Source organism: Pollicipes pollicipes, unplaced genomic scaffold, assembly GCF_011947565.3.
Source record: "Pollicipes pollicipes isolate AB1234 unplaced genomic scaffold, Ppol_2.1 Scaffold_6686;HRSCAF=7923_pilon_pilon_pilon, whole genome shotgun sequence".
NCBI lineage: Eukaryota > Metazoa > Arthropoda > Thecostraca > Pollicipedomorpha > Pollicipedidae > Pollicipes > Pollicipes pollicipes.
In genome coordinates this window covers 15436654-15448631 of record NW_023596921.1, presented here as the reverse complement: position 1 = coordinate 15448631, position 11978 = coordinate 15436654, and the positions used below count along the sequence as shown (strand labels likewise).

The 11978-nt window shown below is 56.2% G+C and overlaps 1 protein-coding gene across 1 annotated transcript; it reads left to right on the top strand.

Moving 5' to 3' along the window:
* Positions 1–395: 395 nt before the first annotated feature.
* On the top strand, positions 396–7458 carry LOC119107050 (palmitoyltransferase ZDHHC20-B-like). Its single transcript, XM_037230403.1, has 10 exons — positions 396–422; positions 902–1058; positions 1294–1415; positions 2584–2710; positions 3415–3518; positions 4164–4287; positions 4755–4901; positions 6155–6281; positions 6705–6853; positions 7330–7458. Exons 2-10 carry the CDS (start codon positions 908–910, stop codon positions 7374–7376), a joined length of 1098 nt encoding a protein of 365 aa, XP_037086298.1. The 5' UTR covers positions 396–422; positions 902–907; the 3' UTR covers positions 7377–7458.
* The last annotated feature ends 4520 nt before the right edge of the window (positions 7459–11978 follow it).

Here is an 11978-nt window from a genome sequence, read left to right as displayed (position 1 = left end):
CCCCGGAGTGCAGTTTTGGGTTCATCTGGTGCTACCGAATTCATGATTCAAGTCTTACGCCAAGCGCTTATCTTGGCATTAGACGCGACGGATCGTCCTCGAACAGGTTGTTTCGTGGGTCCTATATTACCCCTTCGGTCCTTGAACTACATCCAAAATTGTGCAAGGTGTGAAGTTTCTCTTGCATTCATGTTTACTTTGATCTTATAGATCATTCCACCGACCAAACATGCTGTAATACATGCAATCTCTGATGTTCGTTACCACACGTGCGGCCGCTCTCTGGCGTAAAAGGTGTACCCTCAGTGACGTCACATGGGGATCCTGCTGAGAAGCGCGTCGTGGGGATGATTCCATCCAATGTACACCGTCTTGCTCCAAGCTGCCCAAACCACGAACAGGGAGGCAAATTGTCGGCAAAGGTGTGTGGGAGGGGCTGTTGAGGTGCACGATAGGGGGCGGCGGGTTATGTTTGTCTGGTAACATGGAATGTTTGTTCATGCGACTGAAAAGAATCACTTATATGCTGATACTAATAACTGATACCTGCATACCACTCAGAGTGATCGAAGATATGTGGAGTTATCGTATTCGCTTTTTATTCATCTTTTGCTAGCTAGCATGCTGGCGGGATCACGCTAACAGAGAGTCTGACTCACGTCTGAATTTCAATAGATCCACTGTGTCACAATGATAATGATGTGAAGAAAAATATGAACTCTTAACTGTCAGTGAAAAGTGGATTTGAAAAATTTCTGTTACGGCTATTTCCTTCAGTGTTTGGATAACGAACATGAAATGTAGAAAAGTGACCATGTTTGCCTGCATTTAGAGCTCAGTTTTGTGATTTTTATCAACTGACTCCATGGAAAATGATCTGACATTGTGCATTGCACTGCAGGATGACATGGCAGCAAGCCCCCTCATGAGTAACATTGTGACCATTGCAAGGAAGCCATGCGGTGTGTGCATCGCCATCACCAAGTGGATTCCAGTGATCTTTATCCTGGCAGTAGTGTGCTGGTCTTATTATGCATATGTGGTTGAACTTTGCCTAGGTAAGACAACCATCACATTTAAGTGTTCTTGTAGTTTTTATTGCTGATACTTGTGTGAAAATCAGTGTACTTGTATTTATGTGCACATTACATTTGATGACCTATGCCCAGCTGGTATGGTGTAGCATGTGTTGTTCCCTTTACATTGACATGATGCCAAATATTGGTATTATGCTGTATTGAATACAACATGCCTGTCCTGATAAAGCATCGATGTCTCCACTTCATTTTCCAGTAACTGTGGAGAGCTATGCAGAAAAGGTGGTGTATCTGATGCTCTACCACATCTTGTTGCTGCTATTTCTCTGGGCTTACTACCAGACTGTGATGACACCAATAGGAAGAGTACCTAAACAGGTAATTACTGATCATGCATTCTGGTGAATGCTTTTAGTTTTAAGCAAGGGATGGTCCATTGTGTTTAGATAGATTGTGTTGTAGGCACTATGCCATAAAAGGGTTTCATCTTACACAAGTCTTACTGATTTTATGTTGTGTACATGGTTTGGCATAAAATGATATGAAAAGCAGTGTTTGGTTAACATGATTAGTACATGCAATGCATGCATATATGAAGGCTGCATCACAGGCAATTAGCTGAATAGTGACCACCCCACATCCTATTTTCCTGGTGCTCCAAAGCTGACAGTAGGGCTGATATCAATTGGTGGTGGGCTGTGACACATCCATTTGTTTGGTACCACCTCCTCCAACGAGCATACAGCACGCTGCAGTCATTGGTGGCTGGCAGCCTGTCTGACAGCGACAGCAGCAGGCTTGGGCTGGTTAAGCCCTCACACTAGTGGCCAGTGCCCGCGGTGGGACGCCCCGCGTCGGCACCGCCATCGGCGACGCTCGGGTATGATGGATGCGCCCCGCCGGGCGCCAGACGGCGACTCGCGCACTGCTCTCTGGGCGGGCTCGAGCGTGTGGCGGCGCCGGCTTGATTCGACTCCTGGAGGGGCACGAACGATCCGTTGTGTGACGTGCCGGCCAGACCGTGACCGGCTGGGTCAAACCGAGCGGGGGCCCGTTCTTCGCGGGAGGGCTCTACCGCGGTGCGGATGGCATGCAGCGTCCCTTCACCCGCTGCTGGCCGGCGCCGGTTTGCGTGTCACAATGTCGACCCCCAGGTGGTGTCTTACCAGTGACGTATGGACTTAACCGGACATATCGCTGTGGAGCTCCTTGCATCTCTATTTTGGACGCATCGTGGCGCCCACCGGGACTTACACAGTGAATATCTTGTTCGACCCTCAATGAATCAACAAATGTAAACGGGGCGTTTTTTTCATTACTGATGTTATCGGTTCATGCCATATCCACCCCAGAATTTCTCAACAGCCTAGCCATGCATATGTGTTTGCGTGCGTGCGTGCGCGTGCGATACGTACTTGCATGCGTGCGCGCGCGTGTGGCGGTGTGGCCGCGCTGGGCGCGGCTGTGAGGCCGGGGAGGCCGGGTGGCCGGTCCAGCGCGCTGTCAGCTGCGCAGTCTGACCGGGGCCGGTGGCGTTGTTCAACAGTTCCGCCTGAGCCCGGCCGACCTGGAGCGGTTCGAGGCGACAGAGGATAGCAGCCTGCAGATCCAGATCCTGGACAAGCACGCCGCCGACGGCTGCCTGCCCACCTACAACCGCACCATGTCCGGCAGTGAGTGGTGTTATCCGTGTGATGTCACCCGGCCGAACGGGGCCCGGGCGGCGCGGGCTGCCACGTGCTGTCCGTCCCGGAGCAACCGCACCATAGTGACTAGAAAGTGGGCGCGCTGAGTGCATGCTTGAGTCCCTTCTGTTGCGTGAACGGTGGGCTGCCCCTTCTGTGTCACTGGGAGAATGTGATTGTCGAACGCCCGAGGGAGAAATGACCGGAGACCGTGCGGCGTGACATCACAGCTGGTACCCCTCACTTGGAGGTAACCAGAAGTCGCCAATCGCTGTGTTGGCCTCGTCGCTAGCTGTGCCGAGCTTGCCGCACTCGCCTTTGTAACTGGCCGGCCCTCCCGGCCCAAACTGTCCACCGTCGAACTGGTGTTCGCTTGTCGTTGATCGCTAATTGTATCAAGAGGAGCGGAGCGTGTCACATATTGGCTGGGGGGGCCGGTGTTCTCGGAGCCAGATGTGACCGTCCTCTCCGGGTGCCGGTGTTCTCTGGATCAGATGTGACCGTCCTCTCCGGGTGGCAGTGTTCTCTGACCGGGATGTGACCGTTCTCTCCGGGTGCCGGTGTTCTCTGGATCAGAGGTGACAGTGTTCTCTGAGCCAGAGGTGACCGTCCTCTCCGGGTGCCGGTGTTCTCTGAGCGGGATGACCGTGTTCTCTGAGCCAGAGGTGACCGTCGGCCCATGATGCCGGCAGCGCTGCGCTACTGCGAGCGGTGCCGTCTGATCAAACCGGACCGGTGCCACCACTGCTCGGTGTGCGGCGAGTGCGTGCTCAAGATGGACCATCACTGTCCCTGGGTGAGCGGGGCGCTGCGCCAGCCGACTGCCTCGGCCCGTGCGCCATGGCCGCGCTGCCAGGCGGACGCGCCGCCAGTGCTGGCGGCAGGCGAACGTCCCGCCAATGCTGGCGGCAGGCGGACGCGTCGCCAGTGCTGGCGGCAGGCGGACGCCCCGCCAGCGCTGGCGGCAGGCGGACGTACCGCCGGTGCTGGCGGCAGGCGGACGGGTGTGGGATTATCAGTGCCCAACGGGTGGACTTTGTGCGCTTTATTGCCCTTGAAAGTCAATCTTACGACTTCCACGGGTAGAGGTGTGTCAAACCAGTCCTAGAAACACAGGGGTTTTGTCAATGAAATGTCATTTTATCTAGCAGTACTGCATACCAGCATGTGTATGCTGATACTCAAGGTGGAAAGGCAGTCTTGGCTGAGATGGTACTTTGCCGCATTCTGGCGTGACTCATGCTTTCTCCCAACATGTTCAAAGGAAATGTGCTGTTTTGTGGACACTCATTTTCCCCAAATGTATAACCACTACCACGGCCGCCTCCGTGTTACAGAAGTCAGGGCCATGTGAGCTAGTGAATTTAAAGGCTTGGCACGTGGATTGATAAGATGTCCGGAGAATTTTCCATTTGCGTTTTTCGAACATAGTCATTTTCAGGTCAATAACTGTATTGGCTTCGCCAACTACAAGTTCTTCGTGCTCTTCCTGGGGTACGCCTTCACGTATTGCGTTTACATAACGCTTAGCACCTTGAAGTACTTCATTGTATTCTGGAAGGTGAGTGTGTTAACTTCAGGTCGCGTCCCTCGTGGGCGTATAGTCAAGAGCCTGAGCACGTTCGGGTACTGACGCATGACTCATGTGCAGTGACGCCATGTGCTTTGGGCCTCTGATCGTCACTTCACGGCGACTCCAATCAGTGAACGCTCGCTGTGTGCGGAAGACGTGTAAGCGCGTCTTGTGTCGCGCTGCCAGACGTCTGGTAGTCAGCCAGCTGCGCCCCGAGTCTGGCCGCCGGTCGAGTGTCGCGCTGCCGGACCGTCTGGTGGCCAGCCAACTACGCCCGTGTCTGGCTGTCGGTCGAGTGTCGCGCTGCCAGACCGTCTGGTGGCCAGCCAACTGTGCCCCGAGTCTGGCCGCCGGTCGAGTGTCGCGCTGCCAGACCGTCTGGAAGCCAGCCAGCTGCGCCCGAGTCTGGCCGCTTGTGCCCCCAATCACGTGCCTGATGCCCCATCGACCCGGTACTAGCTGACGGTGTCGCCGCAGGACGGGCTGCAGGGCATGGCGCGTTCCACATCCTCTTCCTCTTCTTCGTGGCAGCCATGTTCGGCGTCAGCCTGATCTCGCTGCTCGGCTACCACTGCTACCTGGTGCTGCGGAACCAGTCGACACTCGGTAGGCGGATGGGCGCGCGGCCGGCTGCTGCCGGCCCGACGCCGCAGGCGCGCCGGGCCCGCGGCCTGAGGCGCCGGCCGCAGAGCGTCGGCTTAGGGCACGGTGTGCTGTGTGGGGCTAGGCGTGACGTCAGGTGTGAGCCTGCAGAGTCAGGTCAGGGAGCAGTGTCAGGTCAGGTCAGGGAGCAGTGTCAGGTCAGGTCAGGTCAGGGAGCTTGTGTGTATTGTTATGGTAATGTGACTGGCAGAAATACTGCAAGGAAGACGTGCTGCCGCTGGGTAGGTAGGTAACCCTGAGCTAACTCGCTGTCCTGTACGGTCGGCATTGGTAGCTTGAGCTGTGTTGATGGATGGTTTGCTGGTTACCGATTTCATCACTGTCACGCGCCATCATACAACACCAGGAGGGGTGCCGGTAGTGTAGTAGTTAACGCGTCTGCGTTAACCACTGCTCGTCTGGGAAACTAGGGGTACTGGGTTCGACTTCCCGTGGTGCCCGCCCTTCCTGCCAGAATGAGAGGCAGGCGACGCCATATAGCCTCAGCAGCTGAGTGCGTCGTAAAGCCCCAACGACACACACCACACTAGGAGACTGAACGCGCAGCAGATGGTGTTATTGCCCGAAAATTTCCTCTCGGAGATTGATTTGGCTAGGGGCTTTAGATAATAACACTTTATCAATGGAAAAACACCGTTAGTGGCAACATCCATTCTTAATCATGACAGCAGATCACAAAATAATGAGAGCAAATCACAAAATAATGACAGCAGATCACAAAACAGTATCTCGATAGGTGTCAGGCTATTTGAAGTCCGTAACTGTCCATTGTGGGACTGCAGTGCGAAAACATATGCTCCAAAATTTCCTTTCAAATCGATGTCTGATGTCTTGTTATGCATTTCCAATTACGATAATCACCAGATGGTGTCCCCGGATGTTTGGACCCTCGGCCACGGGAACCAGCAGGTGTTTTCCTACATGCCGTCTGACCGCGCTTCAGCTTTGTATTCTGATCGGCCTGTAGAGCGAGCCACGGACGCCCAGGCCTGACGCCTGCATCGCTCTTGCCACGTGGGATCCCATGGCTGCCGCTCTTGCCACGTGGGATCCCATGGCTGCCGCTGTTGTCACGTGGGATCCCATGGCTGCCGCTCTTGCCACGTGGGATCCCATGGCTGCCGCTCTTGCCACGTGGGAGCCCATGGCTGCCGCTCTTGCCACGTGGGATCCCATGGCTGCCGCCTCGCCGGCAGAGACGTTCCGGCCGCCGATATTCCAGTCGGGTCCGGATAAGCGCGGCTTTCATATGGGCAAGTTCAACAACTTCTGCGAGGTGTTTGGCGACTCCAAGGCCAGGTGGTTCCTGCCTGTGTTCTCCAGGTGCGGTACCAGACATTAGTGCGTTGTGCCTGCCACCTTTCCGCCTATACTGCCGCCTTATCTTCTTGCTATGTATATATATATATATATATATATATATATATATATATACACGCGTAGAAACCGCCTCCGCCTTAGAGCTTTGGCGGAAGCTGGAATTATTCTAGCTGTGAAGATGGTGCCCGTTGGAAGCTCTGCCTGTTATGCTGTTCCGCCATAATAGCCATTCCACTGGACCATCGTCCCCCGCGCCCCTGACGGCTGTACCCCAGACCCCGGCCCTTGACGACTGTACCTCAGGCCCCGGCCCCTGACGACTGTACCCCGGACCCTGCGCCCTTGACGGCTGTACCCCGACCCCGCCCTCGCCCTGGCGCTGTACCCCAGGACTCGCGCCTCACGCTCTGTGACCATGGCCGACAGCCTGGGCGATGGCGTGAGCTTCCCGCAGCGGCATGTGGACCTGGACTCGGACGGCCTGCTGGGCCGCCAGCGCTGGGAGGAGCACCTGCTGGAGGAGGACGATGACCACGACTCCAGGATGGGGCTGGTCTTCACAAACAGCGGCGCTGGTACGGCTGCCGGCGCCACGCTGCTGGGCTGATGGCGACCCGCGGCTGGTGCTCGCTGGGTGGAATGTCGTGTGCCAGCGCCGAGGGCTAGAGCTGCTGGGGAGGTCGTCGTCAGTGACGGTGTCCTGTCGACGGCTGCTAGGACCGCCACCCCGTGACGGGCGTGAGGGTCGTCGCCCCGTCAGGATGCGCGGCTGGCGCGATGAACTTGTGTCGGAACTCTGCCCCTCAGACCTGTGCCCGTCTCTCCTTCGCTGATCCGTGACTAGCGTCGCGGTGGTCCGTACTGCCCGTGTTCGGGGCCACTGATCCGTGTCCGGGGTCGCAGTAGCCTGTACTGACAGGTGACCAGTGTTACAGCCGCAGTGCCGGAGCCTCGGCCGCAGTAGCCCGTGCTGACCGTTGTCCCTGTGTCCAGCTGCAGTGCGGGAGCCTCGGCCGCAGTAGCCCGTACTGACCGTTGGCCGGTGTTACAGCCGCAGTGCCGGAGCCTCGGCCGGATGTACGGCTGATGGTGGGCTGAGCAGGGCGGCGCTCGGCGGCGCTCGGTGGCCGGCAGCAGGCGGCAACACCGCACGGCGCGCCGTCTTCGCACCAACGCCGAGCAGCGCTCCGCCGCCGCGTCGCCTCCGGCCGTGCGCGTGGCTCGGCGTTCTCCCCTGGGAAGGCGACAGGTGGTGCGGGGCCGGCCGGGCGCCGAGTGGCCGGCTCACGGAGCCCTGTCCGTGGCGCTCCGCCGGTGTCGGCGCCAGGCCGGCCGTGTGTCGACCGTTGGTGACTGCTGCGGGCGGCCCGAGCCGGCCCCGCTTGTCTGTGGTAGCGGACCGTGGCGGGCTGCGAGCGTGTGCTGCTGACAATCAGCTGAGCGGGGGGGGGGGGGCGTGATTTGGTGGCCACGCGCGCTGAGCAGGCACGTCAGTGGAGGTGATATGGGCGTCATGGGTGGCCGCGGCAGGAATCAAGGCATTTATGTAGGATTAGGACGGGTGACAGTCACAGACAACTTAGGTCACAAATCATGCCACTGAATCGGCTTCTTGCAGTATCGTTAACAACGATGCCAGAGTGACGTGGTAATAGCACCCCTCCGGTGCGTTTGTGTGTGTATGTATGTGTGTGTGTATGTGTGTGTGTGTTCCTTTTTCAGTAATTTTACTGTTTCATGTTGTGCACTGCGCAGCCCCAACGAGCGCTTGACGAACTGGTACCCCTTCATCCATGTTTTCCCGCGACATGGAGGAAAACGGCGACGTACTGCCGGGCATTAGTCGCCACCAGTGACGTCATCCGTGACGTCACCCCCCCCGCGCGCGACGTGGCGGTGTCTTGTTTCACATTGATGTTCAGTATTTGGATCCGTTTTGTTTGGCGTCGACAGCGCGGTGTGCGGGGCACCTCGCGTAACCGCCGCTGGGCCCTGCGTGACCGCCGCTGCGCCTCGCGTGCCGGCTGCTGTGCCCCGCGTGACCGTTGCTGCGCCTCGCGTGACCGCCGCTGCGCCCGCGTGACCGCTGCTGTGCCGTGCATGACCGCTGCTGCGCCCCTTATGGCCGCTGCTGCTCTGCCAGCCCGGCTGCTTGCTCGCCCCGTCCGGTCGCGGAGCCGACTGGCGCCCCAGCCAACCGGGGGCGGGCCAGCGCCGTCGGCCGCGGTGAGCGCCCGCTCAGCTGGCGTCGGCCGCCGGCCCCGTGGGCCTGAGCGGTCTCGGGCCACTCCGACCAAACAGGGTGCTAGCTGACCGAAGAAGGGGCTGACCGAACCGGCGGCTAGCAGTCAGCCACCGGCCGTGACGCGGACCACGTCCGCACCAGGCGCGATCAGTGTCCGTCTTGGCAGCATAATTCACGCAGTACTACCAACTCGGGGAGTCGTCGGGGCGTGCAGTACACCCCTTCGCACATTGATGTGGTAATTCACCTTCATTCCACAAACTCGGGGAGGCGGCCGTAGCGCAGCCGCGCGCGTGCAGGATCTCGTTTATCGGTCAGTTCCCAGCCGGCCCCAGCCCCGGTCGTAAGGTCACACGTACCTTGTGCAGATCAGCACAGGTGAATGCTAAGCACAATCAGCTGAACTGGGTCGGCCAGCATCTTGCTCCGTGATGTGCTTGTGTCGGCGTCGCGCGTCAGCAGGGCTGCTCCGCGCGTTCCGATCTCGACCATCGACCGGTGAGCCCGTGGTGTGGGATGGGGCGTCGCTGGTGACGCCCAGCCTAGGGCCGCCCCGTGGCGTGGGTCGGGGCGTCGCTGGTGACGCCCAGCCTAGGGCCGTCCTACAGTGTGGGTCGGGGCGTCGCTGGTGACGCCCCGCCTAGGGCCGTCCCGCGGTGTGGGTCGGGGCGTCGCTGGTGATGCCCTGCCTAGGGCTGTCCTGCAGTGTGGGTCGGGGCGTCGCTGGTGACGCCCAGCCTAGGGCCGTCCCGTGGTGTGGGTCGGGGCGTCGTTGGTGGCGCCCAGCCTAGGGCCGTTTTTGTTCGTGCTCGGCTTGCCGGTCAGTGGCGTCTTGATTGACTTTATTTGCCCCAAGCCTCACTTGATCGCGATTTGATCTAGTCATGCGTGTGTCTCGCTTTGGGGATATTTTATCAATAAATGGAACATATTTCGCCTAACCCTTGTCTTTCTGAACAAAGGCAACCAGACCGCTTCCGTGCCCATCAGTTTTTTTTTTAAGTTGAATGGGGGGGAGAGAGTCTTGGAAGTTGCCATAATGGAACTGGTACAGAATTTTCTCGGCTTTCGTCCACTGAAAATGTCCTTTCACCCGCTCGTTTCAAAACACATGCAATGCGGGCCAAATGTATTTTAGAACACTTCCAAGCTGTTGTGCCTTTAGAGGGAGAGCGACTCTTGCGCGCCTCAGTTCGAATATGCAACAAATGAAACTCCCGTTGGTAACAGCGTTGGTAGTTGAGTTGGCTCGTCATTAAGCGCACCATTATACATGCGTGGACGTGCTCGACACTCATTGAGCTCACCCGCGTAGGCCTGGTCAGTATTTTGTAGTGCCCTCGGCCAGGCCCCAGTCGGGCAGACGGGTGGGCAGTAACAATGCCCAGCAACACTTGTTTGATGAGACGCGGCCTGGTCGCAGCCGAGACGTCTGCCCGCGGTCCATCTGGGCACCAGCTGGGCGCATGTTGGCAAAACATCAGGATATCGGTGTGGGCTAGACAGGCGCTGGGCACCAGTTGTGAGTCCTGCCCGGGATGTTGGCGTGGCCTGGACAGTTGCCGGGCTCCAATGGACGTATTTATGGGATCAGAGCTCACGCTAAGCAGTGCTTCTTGTGCGAGCCCTGACCCCTGCCATCCGTTAGCGCAATTCCAGGCAGCGGCAGAGTATAGCAGCGAGCGTTTAACGTGCCGCAATGCTCGGCACGGTTCGCCCAGCCCTCTGACGTCAACTGACCTTTAGCGCGACCACTGCCACCGGCCGCAGGCCATACCTGTCAAACAGTGGAACGTTTGAAAATATATTTGGTATTCGGTAAGGCCAGAATTTAAAACCATTGATTTAAAAGTCAAAATTCGGACCCTAACACCACCTGCCGCAGTACAGGTCGTTCAAAGTGAGAAGTTATTGTCTGGCACTGTGCTGCTTCAGTTTGGATACACTTCCTACTACGAACATGCTTATTATTAAACGGTCTGAGCTGTAATAGCCTGTTTTTATCTGAAAAGCTATACAATAGGGGAAAAGGTACCCAACGTTTGTCGACTTTGGAAAGCACTTCGCCAAGTTGTATTCTATGACTAGTAATTTCCACTGCGTTTTAGAGAGCAAACCTGACATGCTTCTTTCCTATTCCAAAAATAGAATCTGACGGTACCCGTTTCCGAGCAACGGTTATGACGTTTGGGTTGCATTCGTTAGCAATGTCATTGCTTGATGGGGTCTACATGGACCCGGCTGGTCTTTCAGCCTGTTTTTCAACATCATTTCCTAATACGCAGAACCTTCAAAGGCGCAGGAATCCACAGCTGGATGATTTTGGCCATTCGGGAAATGCCTTAGCTGTCTGTATTACTCTTCATCCCACCCTCATCCCACTCCACGCTCAGAAGTCGTACCAGACTGCGGTTAGGGCTTCGTGGCATCTTATCTAAGCTAATGTATCATTTTCTTTCAGAGGTCGCGAAGCACATTTTTTCAAATATTTTATCAACTACTCCCATTAAACGTTTTGCCATTATTATATATATATATATATATATATAATATATATACATGATATAAGCACTTAACAATAAGATAAGAGTTTGTATTAATTATTACAAACGCTGCTAGTCAGGCTTAGACAATTTTCAAGCACACTAGCGCTTTGAAAGTAGATGATATAACGTTGTGAACAAGGTCATCGCCCACGGCCCGCCACTGGCCGCTGAGTGTCTTAAATGGTTTCAGGGTCTCAAGGTCAAAGGCTTACCCCTACATAAGTTTAATGCCGGCCGAGATATGGGGTTGAGGATAAGTCGACAGTATGGTGGACGAGAAGTGTGCGCACGGTGATGCTCAATAAAGCCGGCTCCGTAAGCAAACGGCACGCTATAAAATGACATTTATATTCCCAATGAACGTTGCATCACAGGATCCAACTTTATCCGCAGCTACGCAGGGTATCGGAGGCCACAGACCCGTGAAGGCAAACTCTTCCCTGACGCAGAGACCCCACTCGCCAAACGGTTTGCAGCACGATCTGGTATTAACGGAGAGGTGCCCTGCGGTGCAGTTACACGGGCGAGGCACCACCCTGCCCGGTCCCGCGACTCTTGGAGCCATTTGGAGACGGCGGCGTCGATCTCTTTGACAGTTGCCGTTGCTGTTGAGTCTTTCTAATGACGACATAATCTGTCAATATATATATATATATATATAGATATATATATATATATATATATATATATATATCTATATTATTAGAGAGAGAGAGAGAGAGAGACGCGCGCGCGATCGCGCGCGCGCGCGCGCTCGCTCTCTCGAGAGCTCGCTCTTCTTCTATCTATCTCTCTATCTCTCTTCTCTCTCTTCTCTCATCTCTCTCTCCTATCTCTCTGTGTGTGGTGTTGTGTGTCTCTCTCTCTCTCTCTCCCTCTCTCTCTCTCTCTCTCTCTCTCTCTCTCTCT

Bases quoted from the DNA above. Each gene is read 5' to 3' on its own strand.
- LOC119107050 (XM_037230403.1), top strand. From the start codon at position 908: ATGGCAGCAAGCCCCCTCATGAGTAACATTGTGACCATTGCAAGGAAG. The intron at 1,059-1,293 runs GTAAGACAACCA...TTCATTTTCCAG, and splicing joins TGTGGTTGAACTTTGCCTAG to TAACTGTGGAGAGCTATGCA. The intron at 6,854-7,329 runs GTACGGCTGCCG...CCGGTGTTACAG, and splicing joins CTTCACAAACAGCGGCGCTG to CCGCAGTGCCGGAGCCTCGG.